The sequence below is a fragment of the Linepithema humile genome, chromosome 2, assembly GCF_040581485.1.
Source record: "Linepithema humile isolate Giens D197 chromosome 2, Lhum_UNIL_v1.0, whole genome shotgun sequence".
NCBI lineage: Eukaryota > Metazoa > Arthropoda > Insecta > Hymenoptera > Formicidae > Linepithema > Linepithema humile.
In genome coordinates, this window is record NC_090129.1 from 9,306,658 (window position 1) to 9,331,821 (window position 25,164).

The 25,164-nt window shown below is 32.1% G+C and overlaps 3 protein-coding genes and 1 pseudogene across 5 annotated transcripts; 3 read left to right on the forward strand and 1 right to left on the reverse strand.

The window, feature by feature from the left end:
- Nucleotides 1-441: 441 nt before the first annotated feature.
- On the forward strand, nt 442-9,378 carry Tl (toll like receptor). 2 transcript variants are annotated; one of them, XM_012380395.2, is made up of 7 exons: nt 442-824; nt 3,612-3,837; nt 4,192-5,183; nt 5,270-5,591; nt 5,699-6,355; nt 7,474-8,524; nt 8,741-9,378. In XM_012380395.2, coding segments are annotated over exons 2-7 (3,231 nt in total). In that variant the 5' UTR covers nt 442-824; nt 3,612-3,630; the 3' UTR covers nt 8,743-9,378. The 2 variants fall into 2 exon arrangements, with proteins under 2 accessions (XP_012235818.2, XP_012235817.2); XM_012380394.2 differs by having other exon boundaries at nt 7,474-9,378.
- A 455-nt stretch (nt 9,379-9,833) lies between these two features.
- Nucleotides 9,834-12,615, forward strand: LOC136997778 (uncharacterized; annotated as a pseudogene).
- LOC105679996 (protein toll-like) lies at nt 12,455-19,849 on the forward strand. Of its 2 annotated transcripts, XM_067349040.1 has the most exons (6): nt 12,913-13,927; nt 14,277-15,167; nt 15,453-15,653; nt 16,281-17,614; nt 17,709-18,006; nt 18,480-19,849. In XM_067349040.1, exons 3-6 carry the CDS (start codon nt 15,468-15,470, stop codon nt 19,014-19,016), a joined length of 2,355 nt encoding a protein of 784 aa, XP_067205141.1. In that variant the 5' UTR covers nt 12,913-13,927; nt 14,277-15,167; nt 15,453-15,467; the 3' UTR covers nt 19,017-19,849. The 2 variants fall into 2 exon arrangements, with proteins under 2 accessions (XP_012235797.2, XP_067205141.1); XM_012380374.2 differs by lacking the exons at nt 12,913-13,927; nt 14,277-15,167 and adding an exon at nt 12,455-12,891.
- Lerp (lysosomal enzyme receptor protein) lies at nt 19,700-24,465 on the reverse strand. The gene is made up of 16 exons (XM_012380372.2): nt 24,193-24,465; nt 23,724-23,949; nt 23,475-23,629; nt 23,138-23,409; nt 22,845-22,998; nt 22,592-22,743; nt 22,378-22,505; nt 22,054-22,295; nt 21,721-21,927; nt 21,477-21,620; nt 21,220-21,393; nt 20,922-21,099; nt 20,769-20,839; nt 20,411-20,540; nt 19,989-20,137; nt 19,700-19,891 (listed from the first exon to the last, which is right to left on the reverse strand). The coding sequence occupies exons 1-16, from the start codon at nt 24,250-24,252 to the stop codon at nt 19,799-19,801; spliced, it is 2,535 nt and encodes an 844-aa protein (XP_012235795.1). The 5' UTR covers nt 24,253-24,465; the 3' UTR covers nt 19,700-19,798.
- Nucleotides 24,466-25,164: the final 699 nt, after the last annotated feature.

Genomic DNA, 25,164 nt, shown 5'->3' on the forward strand with positions numbered 1-25,164 from the left:
TAATGATAGGAACACAATCTTGAAAATATCCTTAACATTTAACATTGATATATTGCCCCTCTTATTACCACTATTCTTATCAAGCCTGCGTATCAATCAAGATACGAATCTCAAATATTTCGTACATTTTGTCACGCAGATAATTAACCAAATATAAATTAATCACAGCATAAAATCGAAATAATTTAAAAAGAAATATGACAAACAACAGCAGTATGAAATATCGACAAAAAAAAAGCTTTTTATTCTATAGCGATAATTCGGTAATCTTTATTCATTCTTTGGTATATTTCATAATAGATGCGCACTCACATCGTGATTTCTGTTTTCGTACTTATGTTAATGATAAGTAGAAGTAAACGCAAACGGAAGAGGATAAAGTATGGATGAGAGAGTAGAAAGATACTAAAAGAGGGGATAAATAAGGAGGGGAAATTTGGTCGCGATTACTCAGAGTCTGTTTGCGTCGAACTGCGCGATCCGCTCGGTTGTTTTAGTAAAATTTCGATCGGTCAGTTGTAATTTTACATTATAATAAAATTTACCTTTAGTTTTATTTTACAACATTAACATTTTTACATCGCTTGCGTTTAAAATGAAACGTGGCGAGTGAAAGAGACAGAGTGTAATTGTAATTGTAATTACAAAACCAATACGGGAGTGTCGCGGAACGTTGACACGCTGTGTACACGCTGTGATAGGAGTCGCTAAACGTGATATTATTGTTGATAATTGTTGCTGCCTTTCAATAGAGCAGAAAATTCAAGTAGAAACGACACACGATCCGCAAATGAGCGCAACGTAGATCTACCATATTGCGACAGGTAAGTGAATGGCTTAGGTGCCTGTTCCATGAATCGGTTCTGACACCGCCTCTTAGCGATCAATGTATACAGGGTCGGATTCACTGAAAAATACTCACGCCTATTTAACTACTGCATTTAAAAAAATACGCGGGTTCTACAATCGTCGAATAACAATTGCCGTACTTTTCAGTTAACGGATAAAATCGTTTTCCTCATAAAATAATCAATCACTCGATCTTCATTTCTCCGAACACTGTTTCTTTTTCTTCTTTCATTAAATATTTAAAGAAGAAAATGAAAAATTTATTTGCAGGCGGTGTTATACCGCGTATATCTATACGTGGTAAACAGCGTTTAACAATATTGTTGCTTTTTTTGCACAAGACACAAGTTCATAGCATAGCTAAATTAAGCCCTGCTATGACGTAAACACTTGTCCATGGAGGATCGTCAAGGACAGTTCACGCATTATAAATTCGTGTTCTGTTAACCGTTGTGGTCATCTTGTTCAGAACAGGATATACTACTTTCTTTCTGTATTATTTTCTTTTTTTTCTTACTGTCACTGATATTCATCGATGGACAAACAAAATTCCATATTTACAAAACCCAGTAACTTGGCAACTGAAAATTCCAAGAATCCGGGAAATGCCCGATGTAACTTTACAGTTACGTTTCATATCATGATTAATTTGTTATTTATATAACACATGCATAAAGTAGAGTCTTACCAGTTGTACAAATACTATGAAAGCAAGAGAAACGTTGTATCGCAAAATCAAAAGATAAATTACTTATGAACTTTGAATCAGCATATCTATTGATTTCTTTTTTGCATGAAATAAACTGGAATTAATTAAAATGAAACATGTGTGTTTCGCAATCTGCGGTTTGCAATAAAGCGCAATTATATAAGAAAAAATTACATTTGTAGAAAAAAAACATTTTTTTTCATATGTACGTTAGTCTGAGTGCATGGAGAATCAACTACTGTATATAAGAGAGGATGCACACAAAAAGAGGAAATTGGAAGATACGGACATGCAAACATACGTTATCATAAATACGATATCATTTTTAGCGCAGAAATCACAAGATATGACTGTGAATTGCACAGCAAACAAAACTTATAACTTCCACTTTGCGAATTTATTCGCAAAAATTTACGAGAAATTGTTGAATTAATTACAAAAGTATTGCCATTCGTTCTTTTTAATTGTCATTACTGATTCGTCCTTGTTAAAGTAACATTTTGTTCTACGAAAAGAAAATTCGACAAAGACAACAGGTTTAATGTCAAATAATTTGACATTTAATTGGCAAGATAAAATAGGAAATTAGAACGCGATAAAGTCCGGTAAAGTCAATTTCAATTGCAACAGTTTCTCACGCATGCTTTTGTATCGCATTATTTTGGTTTTAATTATATTTCAATGTAAATATTTTACGAGGAAAATAAAATCATTCTTTGAAAGATACGAACGAAAGACGCAAAAAGAAAAAGAATTACAAGATTTAGCAGATATAATCTCGAATGTATTATTTGTTTGCGTTTAAATCCCCGCGATTTAACGAAGTCTTAGTATCTCATTAGTTATCATATTATCAACGATATGTATAAATTACATTTTTTGCATAAGATATTTTCAGTCAATTGTTTAACAATATTTATTTGACAGTTGATATAGTATGACTATCTAAAGGAAATTGCATATGAAAATATTTCGCGATATAGTTTTTATATGTAAGCTGATAGAAATTAATTACACTGATAACATATCATTTTCACACGTTCGACAATGTGAGGCCATTTTTGTACGATTACGAGATATGTAAGATCACGAACGGTAGCGTCATGTGATAGATACACATCATAGATATACATCCAAAGTCATCAACGTTTTATTTTTAGATTATTTTTAATCCAACAACTATTTAATATGATATTCGTTGAAGCTCAAGATCGTTTTATACATATTTTTTGATAATTTTGTATGAATATTTTAAACAAAGAATAATGGTTTTCTTTTGCGTTTTTTATATTTCTGAAAAAGTTTTAGATCAAAATTACATGTTTTAATTGTGCAATCGGAAAATTTAAAACTAAAGATTTTGAAAAATACATGTAATACTTTCTCTATCCACAAATCCCAAGATAACGTTAATTATCTTACATTTAACAAAATTTAATCAGTGTTTTCCTTGTTGTGAATTAACTATCTGCTGTGTACAAAGTTGTGAATAAATATTGATGTAGATAAAATATGCGTAATCATGGATTTACACAATACTAAGCTTGTAATACTTGTTTTTATTAGCAAGAGATATATGCTGATTACTGCAAACAAAACACAAATTATATATTATGTAATGATAATATGAATAATTAAATAATAACAATTTATGCCGAAGTCATAATCTCATCATTTTTCTATTAAACTTTAAATAAAATTTGAAATTTATTCTTGTGCATCTCATGGAAAAAGAAATGTGCATTAAAATGATGCTGGATCACAACAATACTAAGAATCGTGAGCCAGTCTTTTAGTGATTATAACAGTCATAATAGTTTCCGTTCGTAATTATCTCGAGAATTCATCAAGGAAAAGAATTCTACGAATTTTACGCTATTCATATTGCTATTAACATCAATTTTATCTTGTGGAGTTGATAAGACAAAAAATTATATTAATCATTTAATCGAGAATTATATGCGTGTGACTTAAAAAAATGCATTGAAAGAAAATTATATCCAATGTAATAAAATAATAAAAATGTGTCTTTTTTGTTTCTTTGTTTAAGCAGATCTCGGATTAAGGTAGCCATGACATTTTGGAAAATGATCAGCCTTCGTGAAATATGTCTCGTGATTCTATTCATCACTACGGCGAGCGTTTCCGCTCTTTATTGTCCAGCAAACAGTGCGTGCAGTTGTCAATTAACACAGAGCGGCGGTTCTGAAATATTTTGTGTAACGCCTATTTCAAATGGTTCTTTCAATATCCGCATTGAAGAAAATCGATACATAAAAGTATGTGTTTATTAAACTATAGAGCGTTACACACATTTATCTATACACAAATGTAATTTCAGAAATCTATGTGTACTCTTATAATATTACTGTTAAAAATATTATATGAAAAACCGGAATTAAAAAGAGCGATAAATTTAGATACACAAAATGAACTTTCTACATTTTTTTCGATGTTTAACAAAATCTCTCAAAGCGCAAAATATTTTTTAAAAACATTTTCTGTTCGGTTTTTTCTTCAAAAATTTTCTTAATCTACAATCTTACACCAAACTTATCGAAAAAGTTTTAAATTCAGACACTTCCTCTTTTCCTTAACTTTAAGTTTACGAAAGCAAATATTTTCTCACACAGGTCAGCTGTATCAATTCACCGAAGTGGTCAGATTTCCATTCGGGTATATCACCTCCGATAGAATGCGAAAAGGTGGAATTCATAAATTGCGACTTACCCGACGGCAACAACAGTTTGGGTGACATTGTGCATAAAGTAGGCGCAATAAACGTGGCGCAATTAAACTTTGAATCGGGCAAGAAGTTGAACTTGGAAAAGCGTCATCTGAATGACTTTGAGAATTTGAAAGGTCTTGTTCTATCGAACAACAATATATCCGACGTGAAACCAAATCTGTTAGCTAATTTAAGGAATTTGACGTACCTCAACCTGCTCAGTAACAACTTACATCTTAGAACCGCCGGATTTTTCGACTACACCCCCGAATTACAGACCATTGAATTAGGCGACAACAATTTGAAATTGATACCACCAGGCACATTTGATAAGCTGAAGAATCTAACATTCCTTAATTTATGGAAAGCTCGTTTAACTGAGCTTCAACGGGGGGTTTTCGATGGGCTTGTTGCTCTCAAGAGTCTCGATCTTCACTGGAATTATTTAACCACCTTACCGAAAGACGTATTTGCAAAGCTGGAAAACCTGGAGGTTCTTAATTTATTTGGGAACAATTTTACAGATTTGCCAAAACATCTACTACGAAATAATATGAGACTACACACTATCAAATTATTTGACAATAAAAGAAATATGACCTTTCCCGGTGGGCTTTTTAGCAATTTAACGAATCTGCAAGTATTGAGATTGGATCGGAATGGATTAATCACACTGCCGGAAGATCTTTTTTGGGGATCATCTTCGCTGACTAATATCACTCTAAATCGGAACTATCTTAAATCTTTACCTTTTCATATATTTCGGGATTTGAAAAATTTAAAAGCGTTAGAATTGAGTTTTAATGATATTGAAAACTTGCCTGATCGTATTTTCTCAAATACCATTGATTTAGTCAAATTGGATTTATCAAAGAATCGCATTGCTTCTATTTCCGGGTACGTTTAAATCATTGTTATTATATGATCAATAGCGATTGCTGATACTTTTTATAGTTTTATTGAATCTTTTTCATATATTTCAGGGAACTATTTTATGGATTATACAAGTTGCAAGAATTAAATATGGAACAAAATCATTTAAGGCATATTTCCGATCGCAGTTTCAATTTTTTAACAAAGTTAAAGATTATCAAATTGTCTAATAACTATCTTACACTACAATCTACGTTTTTTGACTATATTGATCCGTTGATCGGAACAATATCGCCTTTTCACGATTGTATTGACTTAGAAGAATTACATCTAGCTAACAATAATATCTCAAAAATATTTGGCGATTGGATTACTACTCATGTACAACTTCACAAATTGGATCTCAGATATAACAACATATCTTCTATAAAAGTAAGTATTTGGGATAGTATTTCTGAAAGTAATACATGTATTAGATTTATAAAATTGTTTTTGAGGATGATACAGACATGACGATACCTTCTTTTTTTCAACTTTAGGCAGGAGATTTGCAGTTTGTATCGGACAACATCAGAGTGGATTTGACTCATAATAAAATACAACATATACTCCTACACGACGCTGAAAGTATCGCGATGGCCCAGAAATCTAAACATCGTAACGTAATAATATCGGTGGAAAATAATCCGTTAAGTTGCGATTGCGACATGTATGACTTTCTGCGTTACATGGAAGGCGAAATACACCCTCACGTCCATGACTATTTCCATATAGAACCAGGCAATTTAAATTGTCATAGTCCAGAAGAGTTGAAGAATCTACGCATCGATGTCTTATCATCGCAGCAATATTCCAAAAATTTAACCTGTAGACTAAAAAACACAGATTCTATTACTGTGTGCTCTGAAAAATGCGATTGCTTCGTGAGACCAATGGACAAAGCATTCTTATTCGACTGCACTCATAAAAACTTAACAAGTGTGCCAAAAGATATAAAGGAGCCTGATATTTCTTCGATTCGAGCCTTTACACAATCGATTGATTCGATTTCGTATCTTGCATTGAATTTCTCTCACAATTGGTTAATGCATATGCCAAATTTGAAAACAATGAAACTCGAGTCAGTAGAGAAACTTGTTGTATCTCACAACAACATATCTGAAATTTCCTTAGATGGATTGAACACAACAATAAAGGTGCGTAACATTATTGTATTTTATCCAGATAATAATTTCAAGAAAAGGAGAAACAGAGAACTAGAGATATTCACTATGCCACACTTTTTAGACTCAAAATCGAACAATTTTTAAACTACTCGGTAAAAAATTGCAGACAAAAAAATCAAAAACACATTCTAAAGCTTGAAGTACACACTTGTCATAAATTTTGCGAAAAAAAATTTTTCCATCAAGCTGCAGAGTGTTGAAAGTATGCGTTCTTTTTTCGAGTTTAGTAGTGTGAAGATAAAAAAATTTATAGAAACGATCAAAAGCACGTGAAAGTACAAGTTTCAAGCTTTAAAATGCTTTTTTAATTTTTGTCCACGATAATTTTTCACCGAGTTACAGCGATTTCAAAATCGGTCGATTTCGACGCGGCAAAATCGACTGACTGAACGGCTGAGCGCGCGCCATTAATACGCACGATGCCGTATCAATGGCGCGCACTCAGCCGTTTTTGGCCGCACTGCTCTGCCGCGTCAAGATGTTTAGGCGCTTAAAATTGACCAATATTCAAATTGCTGTAACTCGGCGAAAAATCATCGTGGACAAAAAATTAAAAAAGCATTTTAAAGCTTGAAACTTGTACTTTCACGCGTTTTGAGTCGTTTTCCACAAATTTTTTATCTTCATACTTTTAAGCTCAAGAGAAGAACAGGTACTTTCAACACTCCATAATTTGACAAAACTTGACTTCTTTTTTTAAATTTAGAAGTGTAAAGACAAAACATTTTTAAAAACGGTTTAAGACACACGAAAGCACGAACTTGAAACTTTAGAATGCTTTTTTAATTTTTTGTCTGCAATGATTTTTCGTCGAGTTTCAGTAGTTTGACAGTTACTCGATTTTAATCATTTGAAAAGTGTTTCTTATTCTTTTGCAAAGTAGTGTATGATGCAAAAATAAATGAATAACATTTAGTTAACAAAAAGTTACCTTTTTTGCAAACTTACAAATTATTTCTGATTTTGATTAAATTACTTTATAATGAATAAAATAATTTTAAAAAATTGAATTGTAAAATTATAAATTTTTGGAAATTATTAAATCGTATTAAATTTTGCAAGAGATTTAAAATCGAATTTTCTTTCAGGTCTTGGAACTACACAATAACAACATATTAAGAATACCTCCTAAAGTGTTGGACTTTCTGAAAAACTCTACCCACTTAAATACCTTGACATTACACGAAAATCCGTGGATATGCGATTGCGATGCTAAGGATTTCTTAAACTTCATTCAAACAAAATTCCAGATGATATCCGAAGTTGATAAAGTGATGTGTGACGGAAACAATATGATTATATCGGAAATGACCGTAACCGATTTTTGCCCGTTTGATACGGCAGCAATTATCAGTATTAGCGTAGCGATCGCTCTATTGGGATTAATTATCGGCACTTTCGGATTATTGTATTACAAATATCAGGAACAAATTAAAATATGGCTGTTCGCGCATCAGTGGTGTTTATGGTTCGTAACGGAAGAGGAACTGGATAAGGACAAACAGTACGACGCGTTCGTGAGCTTCTCGCATAAGGACGACGATTTTATAATGGACGAACTGGTGCCGAAGCTGGAGAGCGGCCCGACGCCGTTCAAATTGTGCCTTCATTATCGTGATTGGTTAGCGGGCGAATGGATACCAGACAACATCGCCAGATCCGTGGAGAATTCCAGACGAACGATAGTGGTGCTGTCGCCAAATTTCTTGGACAGCGTCTGGGGAAGAATGGAGTTTCGGGCCGCGCATTGTCAAGCGTTGAGCGACGGTCGGGCGAGAGTCATATTGATCCTGTACGGCGATATCGGACCCACCAACGACTTGGATCCAGAATTGAAAGCATATTTATCCATGAATACTTATGTTGAATGGGGAGATCCCTGGTTTTGGGATAAATTGAGATACGCGTTGCCACATCAACGCAAACTATCAACGAAAAGCACCACTGTCGGGAAGAAGATTTTCGAGAATCATCAACTGTACATTCAGGCTAACGGAGATAAGAAAGAACTGTATCCTGTCGCGCTTCCTGAGACTCCTGCGACTTCTACACCACCAGCCGATTCACTTAAAATGTTTATATGTGACGACAAAAAGTCGGAAGAAGAATCATCATTAAACGACTTCGCGCAGGAATCGTGTAAGTTAAACGGTGACATTAGAATAATCCTTGCACCCGATCAAATAACTAAACATAGTTCTGCAATCGATAACAAGGAGTTTACTGTTTGATAGCATAAAATAAAAAATATTTCTGAAAAATTGTGACTAGCAGCTGTTTACAGATTTATCTTTGATAAATACAATGCTATAGTCGAGATTGTTTTTTTTTTAAGAAGATTTGATCTTATTCTAGAATCTGCGCACAAAATGATTAATGATGCAAATTCGATATAAAAAATAAAAGAAGAAGAAGAAAAAAATTGCAATGGACAACTGACTGATGTTAGGATCAACTGATTATAAAGTATACTATTAGTATAACATACATGATTATATTCTTTTTTTACTTTTGTAAAATATCGAATTATTTTCAAAAAAATAAATCATAAATAACTGTGCTATACATTTAAAATGATTAATATCATATTACTATTCTCTTTAAATATCTTTTGGAAAGCATCCTTTTACATTTTATATAAGCTATCAAAATAAACTTATTGTAAGTACTTATAAATAATTTTTTTATGTCGATTTGCGGTTTTGGTCATTGGTGTAAATTGACTTTTTTTTATTATATAATATCAAAAATGTTATGCAATACTATACAATTTTTAATTTTTAAGTATGTTATCTTCAATGTAGTATAGTTTTTTATACAATATATTAATTTTTAAGTATATTTTATCGCTCGCGTATAAGGAAATACTCAGTGACTATTTTTGTTATATTGTGATACACTTTATTTAGCCTTAAAATATACTGGTATTTAGTGCAATAGTGTTAATGAAAAAATAGTTCATATAATACATATAATTTTGATTTTGTATGTGACATAGTTTATATAATACTATATACTGTATATTTTTCATTTATATAATTTATATAAGATGTTTCATTTTCATTACTGCATTAATACTTAAGAAAGGATTTTTTGACTAATTTATTAAATTATAATGTAGTAATGGCAGAACATCCTGTATAAGTTATTAAGACAGTACCTGACAAGCAATTAATTTTTAATTAATTGAATCTTTAAAAAATTATTTTTATGATAAACATTAAAAATAATTTTTACATAATATAAAGCGTTTACCATTTACTGCATTACTACATATCCTTTCGCATATTCATAAACGAATTATCAAACATGCGGTAATATTGATGTTTTATTTAACACTTCTTCTTTTCCTCCTTTTGTTACTTTCGTCATTGAAAATTCCTGAGATTGTTGTACAGGGTGCTTCCGCAACATACAGATCAGTAAGTCGGGTTGCCTATTTGTTTATCGGCAGGGGCATGCTTTACCGGCCGTGCAGAATAAGGTTAGATCGCAAGTCCGGCGGAAAATAAGGCAAAAGAAATTTGAGTTTTACCATTCTGATATAGTGTAAGATTTAATAATATATATGCAATAGGAGTTGTTTAATAATAGAAATATTAATAACAACATAATAATAAAATTAGTAAACATTAAACGATTATTAAACAAATAACACAATTTACAAAATAAAGATAAATAATATTTTTTTATTTAAAACATGCTTATAACAAATGTTCTATTAAATTACCAGCTTCTTCTAAGCATAACGTGATTCTGCGTATGAAATTTTCTCTCACTCTGTTTAATGTAGCAAGAGTTTTCTGCACATGCGTTTCGTATTCTATTTTGCAAATCTTCTTAATTTGCTAGCAGTTTCATATATTTTATTTTTTAAAAAGCTCCACACGAAAAAATCCATGGGCGTAAGATCCGGAGACCATAATGGCCACACTGAGGACTATGAAGTCCGATCCATCTTCCCGAAAATTTTTTATTTAAAATTGTTCTCGCTACAAAAGACGTGTGAGCGGGATGTCCATCCTGTTGGAAAACCATTTCTAGTTTATTAGCTAGTGGCACATCTTCCAAAAGCTCGTCGAGTCAATGGAGAAGAAATTGCGAATAATATTGTGCATCCACATTTCCTTCGATAAATTCAGGGCCGATGACATGATCTCCTACGATTCCGAGCCACACATTTACAGTCCACCTACTTTGAAAATTGTGTTTTTTTGCACAATGTGGAATCATGTGTGTTAATTCTTCAAACGAACAAAACTGTTACAATTGTTTGTTCGATTGTTTTTCTTTCTGTATTCCTTATGTCCTGATCGCATTCCGTTTGACAGAATTTGACGTGAATTATACAGGTTAAAACGCGTTAAAAATTGAGTTAACATAATGGAACCGGAACGAAATCACTATTCGTTTGACGAATTAACGGACATAATTCTTATTTACGGCGAGTGTCAAATGAATCAAAGACAAGCAGCTGCACTTTACGCTCGAAAGTTTCCGGACAGACGCCACCCAAACCACAGTTTTTTTCATTGCCTTAAAGAAAGATTAAGAACAAATGGACAATTTCGTAAATCTCGCAAGCCGCTCCATGTTCCACAAAGAAATCAGGAGATAATTGATGCAGTTCAACAAGCTGTTGTCAGAAATCCTCACACAAGCACGAGAGCTATTGCTGCGGATCTAAACATGAACCACATTACGGTTCATAAAATAATTAAACATTCGCTGGGTTTGCATCCATTCAAAAAACATACAACACACAAACTTGTACCTGCTGATATGCCACGACGTTTAAATTTCTGTGAATGGATTATTGATCACGCTAGTTTGTTTAAATTTTTTATTCTTTTATTATTTTATAATATACCGGACACATTGTTACCATTTATCAACTTACATCGTCAACTTTATACTAAATTATTCAATTTCTGCAAGTGGATTTTAATGATGTCAAAAATGATATCTTTTTAAAAAACATTTTGTAAACCCATAAAGCAATTTTCGGAAGTCATGGGCAGATAAATCGTCATAATGAGCATCATTATGCAGAGCAGAATCCACATTGTGTAAAGGAACACAATTTTCAAGGCAGGTGGGCAGTAAATGTGTGGCTCGGAATCGTAGGAGATCACGTCATCGGCCCTGAATTTATAGAAGGAAATGTGAATGCACATTATTATTCACAATTTCTTCTCCACCGACTCGACGAGCTTTTGGAAGATGTGCCACTAGCTAATAGGCTAGAAATGGTTTTCCAACAGGATGGACATCCCGCTCACACGTTTCTTGTAGCGAGAACAATTCTAAATAGAAAATTTCCGCGGAGATAGATCGGACTTCATGGTCCTCAGGAGTGGCCACCACGGTCTCCAGATCTTACGCCCATGGACTTTTTTGTGTGGGGATATTTAAAAAATAAAATCTAACTGAAACTTTGCCAGCAAATCAAGAAGATTTGCAAAATAAAATACGAAACGCATGCACAGAAATCACTCCTGCCATATTAAATAGAGTGAGAGAAAATTTCATGCGCAGAATTATGTTATGTTTAGAAGAAGATGGTAATTTAATAGAACATTTATTATAAGCATTTAAATAAAAAAATTATTTAATTTATTAATCTTTAATTGTTAATTATTAACAACCCTATTATTAATAACTTTTATTATTTATTTATTTATTAAAAAAATATTATTTATATTTATTTTGTAAATTGTGTTATTTGTTTAATAATCGTTAAATGTTTACTAATTTTATTATTATGTCGTTATTAATATTTCTATTATTAAACAACTCTTATTATATATATATATTTTATTATATTATATATAATTAATAAATTATTATATATAATTGTATATATATTTTATTATATATATATTATTGAATCTTACACCAGTATCCTATACCAGAATGGTATCCTGGATGGTATCTGGAATCCTATACCAGAATGGTATAACTCAAATTTCTTTTGCCTTATTTTTCGCCGGACTTGCGATCTAACCTTATTCTGTACGGCCGGTAAAGCATGTCCCTGCCGATAAATAAATAGGCAACCCTACTTACTGATCTGTATGTTGCGGAAACACCCTGTATATTACTTTTGCGTAAAATTCTAATTTTTTAATATTTTTATAGAATATTTAAAAAAAATGAATGAGATAAAAAACAGTAAAAAAAAAAGCGAAAAAGGGAGAAGAAAACAGAATAAAGTGAGTGCGCAATTATTTAACTCCTTCATTTCCAAATTATTTAACTCTATAGCATCTGCGGTAACCCAGTGGTAACCGTGAGTTTAAAAGCCCGCAAAGTTGTTGCTGTCGGTATGTTTTGATTTTTTCTCCATGAGAATATTAGTTCCACTCAAAACAAAGTTGATCCATAGCCGAAAAATCAGTGTATTCACGTCAGAAATTTTATTCGGAGTCGGTGCCTCGTGGTCTAATCTGCAAAACCTAATCGTACGAAGAAAATTGTATGAAGAAAAATACTATAAATAAAAGGTGAGTCGTAATTTTTTGTCAAAATTATTATTAATATATCTATTTCAATGTTAAATAAATAGTATAAACCAATTATTTATCAACTTCACGATCCGTACGCTTTCTGGCACTTCTCTCTGAGTCCCGACGTTAATCTACTTTAAAATTACGTACAATATTGATGCAGAACCTTGTCTAGTGGTATTTTTGTCATTAAAGTGACAAATAACTCAAAAATATAAGTATCAGAATTTACCTACAGCGATTTCATAATTCAGATCTTATAGCTACAGAAAAATATTTCAGCGGATGACTGCAGTTTACGGTTGACAATCTTTGTGTCAAATACTGTACATATGCTGTGATACGAGTTGCTAAACTGATATATTATTATTTTTAATAATCGCCACTACCTTTTGAAAGTGGATAAAATTTCAATAAGAACGAGCAAGCGGCTTGGAAATAATTTTAACACACATTTATCATACAACTAGTAAATAAACGGCGTGGAGGTCATTTTCATTAATTAAATGAACACTATTATATGGACACTATTATACTATTTCTTATTGAGACACTTAACTCTTTGCGGTCAATGTCCAAAATATTCCCAGTAAATCACATTTTAATCGTAGGCCGAGATATTTCCGGTACATACGGAGTTTGTTTCGGCAGCGCAGCACAATGCAGCTTCCCAGGAAGAAATACAGTTTGAAGAAACATCTATTGATGTCTATTAGACATTTCTTTGACTTGTATTTCTCCCTGGATTATCTTATCGTAAGCAGCAGAATGTAGCTTATCTTATTGTAAGCAGCACAATGCAGCTTATCTATACTGCACACACGTTTATACGTTGTATATATAACAAATGAACATAAATCTTAAACTCTTAAGTTAAACCTTAGACGCTTCATCTATAGTGTAAGTGAGAGGTGTATGAGTGAAAATTAATAATTTCAACCAACAGGATATGCCAAAAAATATTACGACTGCAAAGAGTTAATTTCTTATAGAGAGTTTAGCAAAATATCCGCGTCTGCGTTTAAAAGAACACGTGAGTTCTAATCATTAAATAACAATTGTTTATGGTTGATATATTAATTTTTTAATATATTGATCAAACCGATTTTAATCTGGGAAACCGATCACTTGATTTTTATTCTTCTCAACACGATTTTTTTCTCATCTTAATATTTAAAAGTATAAAGACGAGAATACAAATTGTTATTTGCATGTAGTGGTATTATATCACATATTTCAATATGTGGTAAACTGTGTGCAATGATTTCCCTATCTTGCTTATATTATAGTTTATAACAGTACTCGGAATTAGTTAAGCATTTCCGCCGATTATGATTGACGCCTTCGTTTTTTCTCTTTATTGCACATGTTGTAATCCCTAGGGCCACGATTTGGGTAGATAAGCGATAAGGTGTTTATCACACAGCAACGAAAAACAACACGTGAGCAGCGAGCGGATAGAAAGGGCGTGTGAGGCTGGATCTCTGTATCTGAGCTGCCCGATTTATACACTGGAATTATATTACTATTATATATATAATTATATATAATATAATAATAAATTACTATTATATATTATATATAATATTTAAATTATGAAAGAAATTTTCTCCTTTTATTACAATATTTCCTTCTTCATATTGGCAATCCTATCGACAAGTTTTAACGATTGATTAGCGAAAAAGCAGGTAGTGAAAAAAGTAGCCCTTATTGAAACCCTTACAGTGATGCCGGTTTTCTCCTTCAAAGATCAACACACAATTAAACACTACTACCGTCACGTGTCCAGATATACATTCTGAATGCACATCAATTGCTCCGCAGTTGTTCTTTCGGAAAAACTGACATCACTGCTAAGGTTGCCCTTAGTGAAGGCCCTCAGTCTATATCGAGTCAGCTAACAAGTAACAACTCTGCAACTTCGTTGAAGATAGTGTTCAAGCTTCTATCAACCATCCGACGAATAATTAATTGTAGTTGACAATTTTTAAAAATATATTGTGATCATAGTTTTGCAAATTAGATGAGCATAATTCTTTTATGTCGTTTTACTAACCCATTGCTCACAATTTTCTAATTAATATATTAATAGTTCACAATTGAAATAAACCTACCAGATCTATTAAAAACATCGGAGCGAAACATGTGTATTACAAATAGATCGAAATAATATTATTAAGCATCATTTATCATCATTGTTTTTTACTAGAGAAAGAAATTTAAAAACGGGGCGTAGCTCGTAAAGATTTGCTACGTGTCTAGTATAATACAAGGTGAGTAAATAGTGTGAGTTTTATTTTTACGAATTTATTTATGCGTCAAACACAAAAAACACATGCACGCCCATCGTGACTTAAAATAAATAATTTATTATAATTAATTATTCTTATAATTAGCAAGTAAAAAAATGCGTCTTTAAAGTAGTTCCTACGATTTCTCAATTATTTAGAATTTATTTGAAATTCTAAGAAATAAATCTATGCAATGTTAGAGAGACAATATCTCAAATGTTTTCCGAATTTCTTTTCCATGTAGTTATTAATCATTCTTATTCACAGGTTAATCAGACAAATATGAGTACCCGTCATAAGATATGCCTAGTGATTCTATGCATTGCTATGACATGCGTTTTTGCTCAATATCCAACAAACAAGTGCCATCAGAATTTAAATGACGATCAAGTGGTTCTAATTAATTGTACAATACATAATAATAATTCTGTTTTCAATATATATATTAGCCAAGAAAATGATATAACAGTACGTAATTATTAAATCATGAGCGTTTCATATTGATGTATTCACATATCGCACAGCTGCAAGAAAAGTGTCAAAAATATCAAATTGTCAGAAAAGAGGAAAGACGGAATTGCGTTAATAATAACGTTTCCTATTAATAATATTATTAATTGGTTTTCAAATTCTGTCGCAACTTATAAATCGTCTGAAGCAAATTTGGTTTTACGGGAAATAATTTCACAAATATATCTATACTTTACGTTAAACAATAATTTTAAAATTAATTATTTATGTTAAACATAGCGGACTCATATGGAAAATATTTGAATTCAACTTCTATCACTTTTCCTGATTGAAGGAATATATTTAGAACACAATTCTCACATAAAACAAAATTCGAAAAATTTTGACTTGTGTCACTTTTCTTGCGGATGTGCGATGTATAATTTAAAAACTTTCTGTATTCACAATTAATATTACTACAAAAATCTAAATCAAAAGCTATAAAATTAAAAGCAACAGATTCTATGTTATATTATAAAATTCAATAATATTATATATAAGACATCGAACATTAAGAAACATTAAATTTTTCATAATTGCGATTGTTCCTTATTAAATTTATATAAAAAATGTTTTCTCACATAGATCAACCATTTCAACTGTATCAACTCATCGGGCTTGTCAGATTTGAATCCAGACGTATGGGAAAATATTACGCATAACATTTCATGGCCGTTTTACGAAGCCATACAGTTCGACGACTGCAATTTACCTGAGAACGTTAAATTGATTGACGTTGTGCAAATGCTAAGAGCTATAGAATCAAACATTCATATATTAATTCTTCAATCGCACAAAAACTTGAGCTTGACTTTGAATAAGTATCACCTAAATGGTTTTACAAATTTAGAAAAGCTGGAAATAGAGAATTACAAGACATTCCATGTGGAGAGCGATTTGTTAGCTAATTTGAAAAAATTGCAAACCCTTTCCCTATCCAGCTTAGAACATTTGGCCGATGAATTTTTTGATTATACCCCCAATTTAAGAACACTCAATTTGAACAATAATCATTTGAAATTGATAAAACCAAGCACATTTAATAAGCTGAAAAATTTAATATATCTGAGTCTACAAAATAATAGTTTATACAAGCTTCAATTGGGTTTTTTCGACAAACTTGTCGCTCTGAAAAACCTCGATATTTCAGAGAATTTTTTAACCGAGCTTCCACCGGGTATTTTCGATAAACTTGTCGCTCTGGAGACCCTCGATGTTTCAGAGAATTCTTTAACCGAGCTTCCACCGGGTATTTTCGATAAACTTGTCGCTCTAAAGACCCTCGATGTTTCAAAGAATTATTTAACCAAGCTTTCATTGGGTATTTTCGACAAACTTGTCGCTCTGAAAAACCTCGATGTTTCAGAGAATTCTTTAACCGAGCTTCCACCCGATATTTTCGATAAACTTGTCGCTCTGGAGACCCTCGATATTTCAATAAATAATTTATTTAATTTATTCGGTTTAGACAATGTATTCAATTTAAACAGTATATTCGGAAAGCTGAAAAACCTTAATACACTTAATTTAAATAAGAACTATTTTACATATTTGGAAAAAGATCTTCTACGATATAATACAAAATTATTACGCGTTGACTTAAGTTACAACCAGAGACATTTGACTTTATTAGATGAATTTAGCAATTTAACGAAATTGGACACTGTGATACTGACGAATAATGGACTAGTGACATTACCGGAAAATCTCTTTAGGGGATCAATTAGACTGACTACGATTATATTGAGTAACAATTACCTCCAAACTTTGCCCGTAAATCTATTCTGGGATTTGGAAGAGTTAACAACATTGAATCTGGATTCTAATCATCTAGAAGTTTTGCCTGATGATATTTTCTCAAATATCAAGGGTTTAAAATATTTGATTTTATCAAATAATCGCATTACTTCTGTTCCCGAGTATGTTTAAATCGCTTTTATTATATGATTAATAATAATTGCTTATATGTTTCATAATTTTATTAATATAGAAGTCGTTTTCTTTATATTACAGACGACTATTTAAAACATTACGGCGGTTGGAAGAATTAAATATGGAACGAAATCATTTAAAAATTATTTCCAACTACAATTTTCGTTATGTCAGAAATTTAAAGACTATCAAATTGTCTCACAACTTTCTTACATTAGAATCTAATGGCTTATATGTCAGTTCACCTTTCTACAATTGCGACTCGCTGACAGAACTATATTTAGCTAACAATAGCATTTCGAAAATATTTGACGATTGGATTAACTCCAAGAAGCTTCGTAGATTGGATCTCAGTTATAACAACATATCTTCTATACAAGTAAGTATTTGGAATAGCACTTCGGAAAGTAATATATACAGGGTGTTCCAAAGATAAACAATCAAACTTTGCCAGTATGATCTATGAGTAGAAATAAGAAAATAATATTGTATAAAAATAGGTTTAGAAATGTTTTATTATCACGTTAATTGAAAAAAAAAGAAGTTTGTTGGCACTCTTCTATTAGAGAATCTCCGTTGATATTCTCTTGCGGTAACTCGAGAATTTTTTGAGACTGATACAAATTTGCTCATTTATCGAAACTGATTACCATCAATGATTTCAAATAATAAACATAGCTGCAATAAACTTGTTAAAAACATCGCCGATCTACTCTCACATCGTAATGTATTAACAGCAAATCCGTTATTCATGTTTGATATCTTATATCATTTTAATAAAACGGACCTATGTTTATATAACATTTTATTTTATATTCTTTTATATGTATATGACGATACTTTCTTTTCTAGGTAGAAGATTTAATGTTTTCATCGCCCAACATTATAGTGAACTTGACTCAAAATAAAATACAGCATATCCCTTTATACGATGCTAAACATATAAAAGAGGGAATTCGTACTAAAAGAAATCGTACCGTAAAAATATTAATGGAAAATAATCCATTAAATTGTGATCGTGAAATGTACGATTTTCTATGTTATGGAGACAAAATGCACAACGTTCAAAGCTATTTTCAGATAGAATTAGAAAATTTAATTTGTCACAGTCCGAAAGAATTGGAAAAAGTACGAATATGTTCTAGAAATATATCGGAAATAAATTTTAATAATTTTTATTCGTTTGACACAACAGTGATTATCAACATTAGTGCAGCAATTGCTCTTATTGCATTAATTATTGGTATTTTGTGTTACAAATATCAAACACATATTAAGATATGGCTGTTCAAGTGGTGTTTACGGTTTACAGCGAGAGAGAAATTGAATAACGACGTATCGTACGAGGTATGCTTATGCACTTCTCGCAGGAAAATCACAATTTTATAACAAAGGACGAAGTGGACGAAGTGAAATCAAGTGAAGAACGAAGTGAAATCAAAAAATAACTCGATTCCATTCTAATTGTGTCTTCATTATCGAGATTGGTTAGCAAGCGAATAGATACCAAACAATATTGCTAGATCTGTGGAGAATTCTAGACGAACGACAGTGGTGCTGTTGCCAAATTTCTTGGAGATCGTCTGGAGAAGAATAGATTTTCGGGCTGCTCATCGTCAAGCGTTGAACGAAGGTCGGACGCGAGTGATACTGATCTTGTATGATTACATCAAACACACAGATGATTTGGATTCTGAACTGAAAGCGTACATATCTACACGTACGTTCAATGGGGAGATCCTTGCGATAAAAGATACGCGCTGCCGCTTCAATCCGGACGATAAGTAGTTCTGCCTGAAGGAAAGTTCTAGAGAATTATAAATTGTAAACAATAATAAAAAACTTAATCTTTGTATTTCCCAAGACATTTGCGATCACTCTTGCGATCGTGAATTGATTTTTAGCAAAAGAATTTGATATAATTATAGTATAATTAGAATAATGAAATTGATACAATTGCAAATAAAAAATTATTTTCTATAATACCAAAAAGGAGAAGACAGCGAGTGAAAATGATAAATAATATAAGATTATCACCAACAATAGAATGTATTAACTTACTTTATCATGCATACTTCGTAAGATAATTTATTCATCGGTTTGTTACAATATTAAAAATAAAGTACTATCCCATACTTGTACAATCTAAAACAAATTTTAATACAACTTCGCTACGCATGCAGAAGATCGTCGTCACTGTCCGTTTGGCATTGTGTAGGATCTGAAGCATCGAGCAAAAGTCTCGCTTCCTCGCTGGTGTCAACCTGTCATAAGAAGTAGCATATATTGAACGTATGTATAGTTCCTAATAAATATATAACGTATTTGCATAAATATTAAAGGTGAAAAGGGATATCGTACCCTACAATACTGGACCCGACCTGCACCTCTTCTGAAACTAAGCGAATCTATCCAAGAGCGAAAGCACGCTCTTTTTTCTGGCTTACGGAAATAAATTAAAGCGGCTAGCACCGCGATCACAGTTAGTACTACGCCAGTTACTGTTCCAGCTGGAAACACAATTCATCGTGAGATCGTTATAGTAAAATGTGGAAACTAATTATATAAAAAAACAAAAATTGTGATCGTAGAAATTATTTCTAGCAAAATATCTTCACCAATAAAATAAAATGAAATTGATTTTGTTCTCATATATTGCTTTACTTAACGTTTAAGTATTTTAGTCAAAACTGTCTTGCCACTTAATTTGTCTTAATTGAATGTTGCTTTATATATTAATGTAACATGTCTCATTTTTAAAATTGAATATTCCAAAAATCTACCGTGACTAGGAGAAAGTTCCTCCAATATCTTGGAGGATGAAGCTGCTTCTCGATCCGCGACTTGAGAATTAGCATGTTTTGCACAGATTATCTCAGTGTGCCACTCAAATTCCGCGCTGCATGGCGATTCCTGAAATAAAAAAGAAGAAAAGAGTCATAATTGAATTAAATATAAATAAGCTAGAAATTTATAAAAATGATACGTTGCATCTAAACGCGTGTATGTCAAAACAATATATGTGATTGATAAGATCGCCGCAACTCCACTTAATTGCTTGACCTAATTGATTCTGGGAGAACCCAGTAATATGTATAATATGCATAAAACGAGACATACTGCATATTTAATTTCACTTACCAATAGCAGTTTTGGTGCACCAATGCCTATAGATTCATTACATATAAATCTTACTTCAGACGTATAGAAATCTATGAAAATAAAATGTCACATATGTACAATTAAGAAAATAAATCATAAGTACATTAATGAAATGCAGAGATCACAACTTACTGTTACGACATTTACTGCCATTCATATATTTAAGCTTTACATCATCTCGACTGTAATCAAAAATTACACTCCCGAGCGATCCATAACCGTTGTTCCCATAACATATCGCAGAACTGTTGCAGTATTTTTCCCCGCCACAAATGCTTATACCATACTCTTTACCTTGTTTGCTTTTCACCTATAACATCATTTTTGATCAGAAAATTTGAAGTTTATTTATTCTTAACAAGTCAGTAATTATGTAATGCTTTTTATATTCAAGATACTTCACATTCCTTTGTAAGGCTTTAAAACTCACGTAGTGTATCTTCTGCGTTTTGTATAATAAAGAAAGATCATATTCATAAGAAAGGAAACCATCCCTTATTGTACACGGTGATGTCCAGCTTCCTATCACAGCTCCACATGCTTTACTAGTGTTCCATTCAAACACGTAAGTACAATCAACATAACGTTTATACACTGGAAGTTCCTAAAAATGTAAAAATGTTTTGAATTAAATAAGAAAATGTATCATTAGAATTAAAATTTCTGGGAGATGCTGAGTATCGTTACCCGATTGTTATTATCACAAACAAATGTAAAGTTTGAAGATATCAATTTAGCTGGATTCTCTGGACACTCCGATCCACCGGTATAACGTAATACCGTTTGTATATCTTTGTTTAATGTAGGACTCTTCTCGGGAAATCCCAAACTCTGTGTAGTTATTTAAATCAGAGTATATAATATAATAAAAATTTATATAACCACATTTTCAAAAGTGATAATTATCCAAATATAGAACATTTGTACTCACAATTTCGTTGATATACTCATTCTTGGAGTTCACCGTAACTTTACAAGCAGCACTACCGTGTGCACACGTGAGACCTGGAGTAGGAACCAGTGGTCGGCATATATTTATGTGAAATTCGGTACCGTTGGCTTTTACAACATAGTTTCTTGTCGATTGTATAAGAGGATTTAAGTTAATCTCGTCGTCATTGTCGGTAGCGCATTTAATCTACACGAAAAAGAAATTTGTTTATTCGTTGTGTCAAAAAAAAAAAATAATGCGAAATTAAATGTACATGCATATTATTTATTGAATTAACATTAATATAAAATAGAAACATGTTAGAATACTTACTCTTTTTTCACAAACTAGATCTAAATTCCAGTGTATGACAGTCTGACAAGGATACTCCTCCATAAGGATAGGTAGATTGGACGATCCTTCTGATCCGCAAAAAAATCCGATAACTGTATAATGACGCATTCCATTCTCGCATAAATCTCCATTAGTATAATTCAAATAAGGGCCGCCTTGCTGCCACATCAGATTAGAATTAGCTTGGCCCGATGATTTATTGTATTTCGTATTGCATATTCCTGAAGTAATCGATAAATGAAATTTAGATGCATTACTATAATAATATATATTATATATTTTGTCATTGATAAAATATAGTACCGGTTTCAACTCCACATGTGTTATCCGCAAGCGCTCCGCATAATCTAAATTTGTACTTTGTACCGCTTGCATTAGCAACAAAAGCCGTTGTAGTAAAGTCTTGGTTCATTAATGATTGCAAGTTATATCTGCAAATTACAAGACATGCAGTTAAATCATAGATGTGTTGCATATTTATCAATATTAATCATATAACATTAAGAATTGTTCTTACGTAAAATTCGTAACTGGATTCGTAACGGAACAATTGCCTGCTGTTTTCGCACTATAATTACGCAGAGACTCAATACTGCATGCTGCAGCAGTGTTCCATATCAATTGATAATTACAATTTTCTTCTCCTCCAACATATTCCGGAATAGTCTTCTGATAATAATATTATAAATTATAATAAATTACAGTAAAATAATTAATGTATATGATACATAATACATATATGTAAATTATTATTATTATTGATATTATACCGTAGATTTATAATCACATATAAATGTAATAGTTGTTTTAACATGTGGGGTTGTAATATTTTTTAGAACACATAATGCACCGTCCTGATATTCTATTTGTAACGTCCCATTCACAAAGGAGAGAGGTTTGTGCACTTCTCCTAAACTTGAATATCTGAAATAGAACAAAAAAGAACAAATAGAAATCTATCTTCAAATAAAAAAACTGTCATACTATTGCCAAAAAATTATAATTGTGTTATATTTATATCTACAATGAAAAGCTACATTTGTGTTGTACAAAAGATACTTGCCTGTTAAGTTTTGTAGGATCATTTAAGCAAGCACCTGATTTAATTGGACACAAAGCGTTGGGTAGACGTACTACAGATTGACAAACATTCAATACAATCTTAGGCAATCTCGTTTCATTCCTCATAGAGATTACATAATTTTCCGAAGATCTTGTTAAAGGACTCAGATCAAAATGATGACCATCCTTGACAACTGTACAATTTGTTTGAGTTCTGGGCGTACAAGCTAATGCCGTCTTCCAGCTCATGTGTATGTCACATTGCTTTTCTGCCTGCACACAAATATTTTTATTATATATAAGATTTATATTATTATATACCTAAGCTAATTACTTACGTATGGAAATAATTCAGGACGTGAATTATTTTCTGCATTGTAATCACAATGCACAATAATTTGCACTGTATATTTAACGTCAGGTGTACAATTGTCACCAGTGAACTTAAATAATATTCTTCCAGGTGTATTATCTACCACTGGAGGGAACTTTCCTATTTATGTGAGTAAAATCAATTCCTTTTAGAGATTTCTTTCAGATTTCATAGTAATGCCATGAACAAAATGTACTTTAATCTATAACATTACCTATTCCTTTCTCTGTATTGTTTCTTATTAGACATATTGCATATCCATCTTCACCATTACACTTCTTTATTAATGAAGAACATAATTGCATACGGATACTTTTATTAGAATCATGGTGAATAATGATATCCTCCTTACTTGATGATAATTTTGTTAATTTGTATACAAAACTTGATTTCGGTTCAGTTACCTCACAGTAAGAGGCGAAAGACAGTTTTGTTAAAACCTGCAACAAAAATACACAGTTTACAATTTTAACAATCTAATTAAGCATTTTACTAAACAAAATAAAAAATGCCATTCCTTAAACAAATATCAATGATGGGACTTAATGATTCAATCAATGACAGGTGTATTGTTCTTAAGTAAATTCCTTGCTTCTATCAAAATATGAAAATTATATTACAAATTAATACAAAAGTAGATTTAAATAAAAGAATGAAAACACAGTTAAATGTATAATACGTACTGTTGAGGCGATAATAACCGATAAAAAGTGAAGAAAGACGATTCCGTTCAATTTTGACATTGCTATGGAACCAAACTCCGCACATTACATTATGTTTATCGTGATTGTTCGCAACATAAAGTGTAGAACAAAGACGATGAAGGTATCATCGATAAGTCCCGGTGACAAGTTCGAATCACATGCGATATGACACAGCAACAGCGCAGTAAGGAGGGGACGGTACCATGTTTTTTTCTCTTGTAGCGTCGCTGTCAGCTGCTATCAGAGCCAGTGACGCCAGATTTGAGACGCAATAGCAAGCAGCATGACGGACGAAATACCGCACACATGAGCAAGTCACGTATGTAACACTGGAAAAGAACAGACATACTATTTCTGTCTCCTTTCTTACCGAATCGCTTGGTTGCATTCATAGTTAATAACTAACATATATTTTACATATGTAATATTACATTATACATAAATTATATGCGTAATATATATATATGGACGTCTTATAGACTGAAAAAGACACTTTTAGGACGTCCTAAAAACGTCCTAAAAAGGACGTTGTTTTTTTTCATTTCTATAATGATTAGCATTTTGAATTTTGCAACAAAAAACTTGCCAAAAATTTTAAAAGAGACGTTTTAATTATTTAAGTATTTTACGAACATCCTAACACTGTCAAAAGTAGCCCTGAAGCGAAAATAAGCATGTAGAAAGGTTATGGTTATCCGTTGGAACGGCTAGAAACGTTCCATTTTAGTCGGAATTGAAAAATTGTTAACAGGAGCGCACGATGCTCGAGGAGCTCTCTCGAATAGACGGAGGTGTGTCCTAGCGGTCCCCGAGCTCGGCAGTGGGGAGCCCTCTTTGGATTGGCTGTTACTTTGCATGGCTGCTATATGGAGGAGTAACTACCGCTGACTCGGGGCCTCTTCTAATTGGCTGTTGCCGTGAAAGTCATTATGTAGCAACCATGGCAACAGC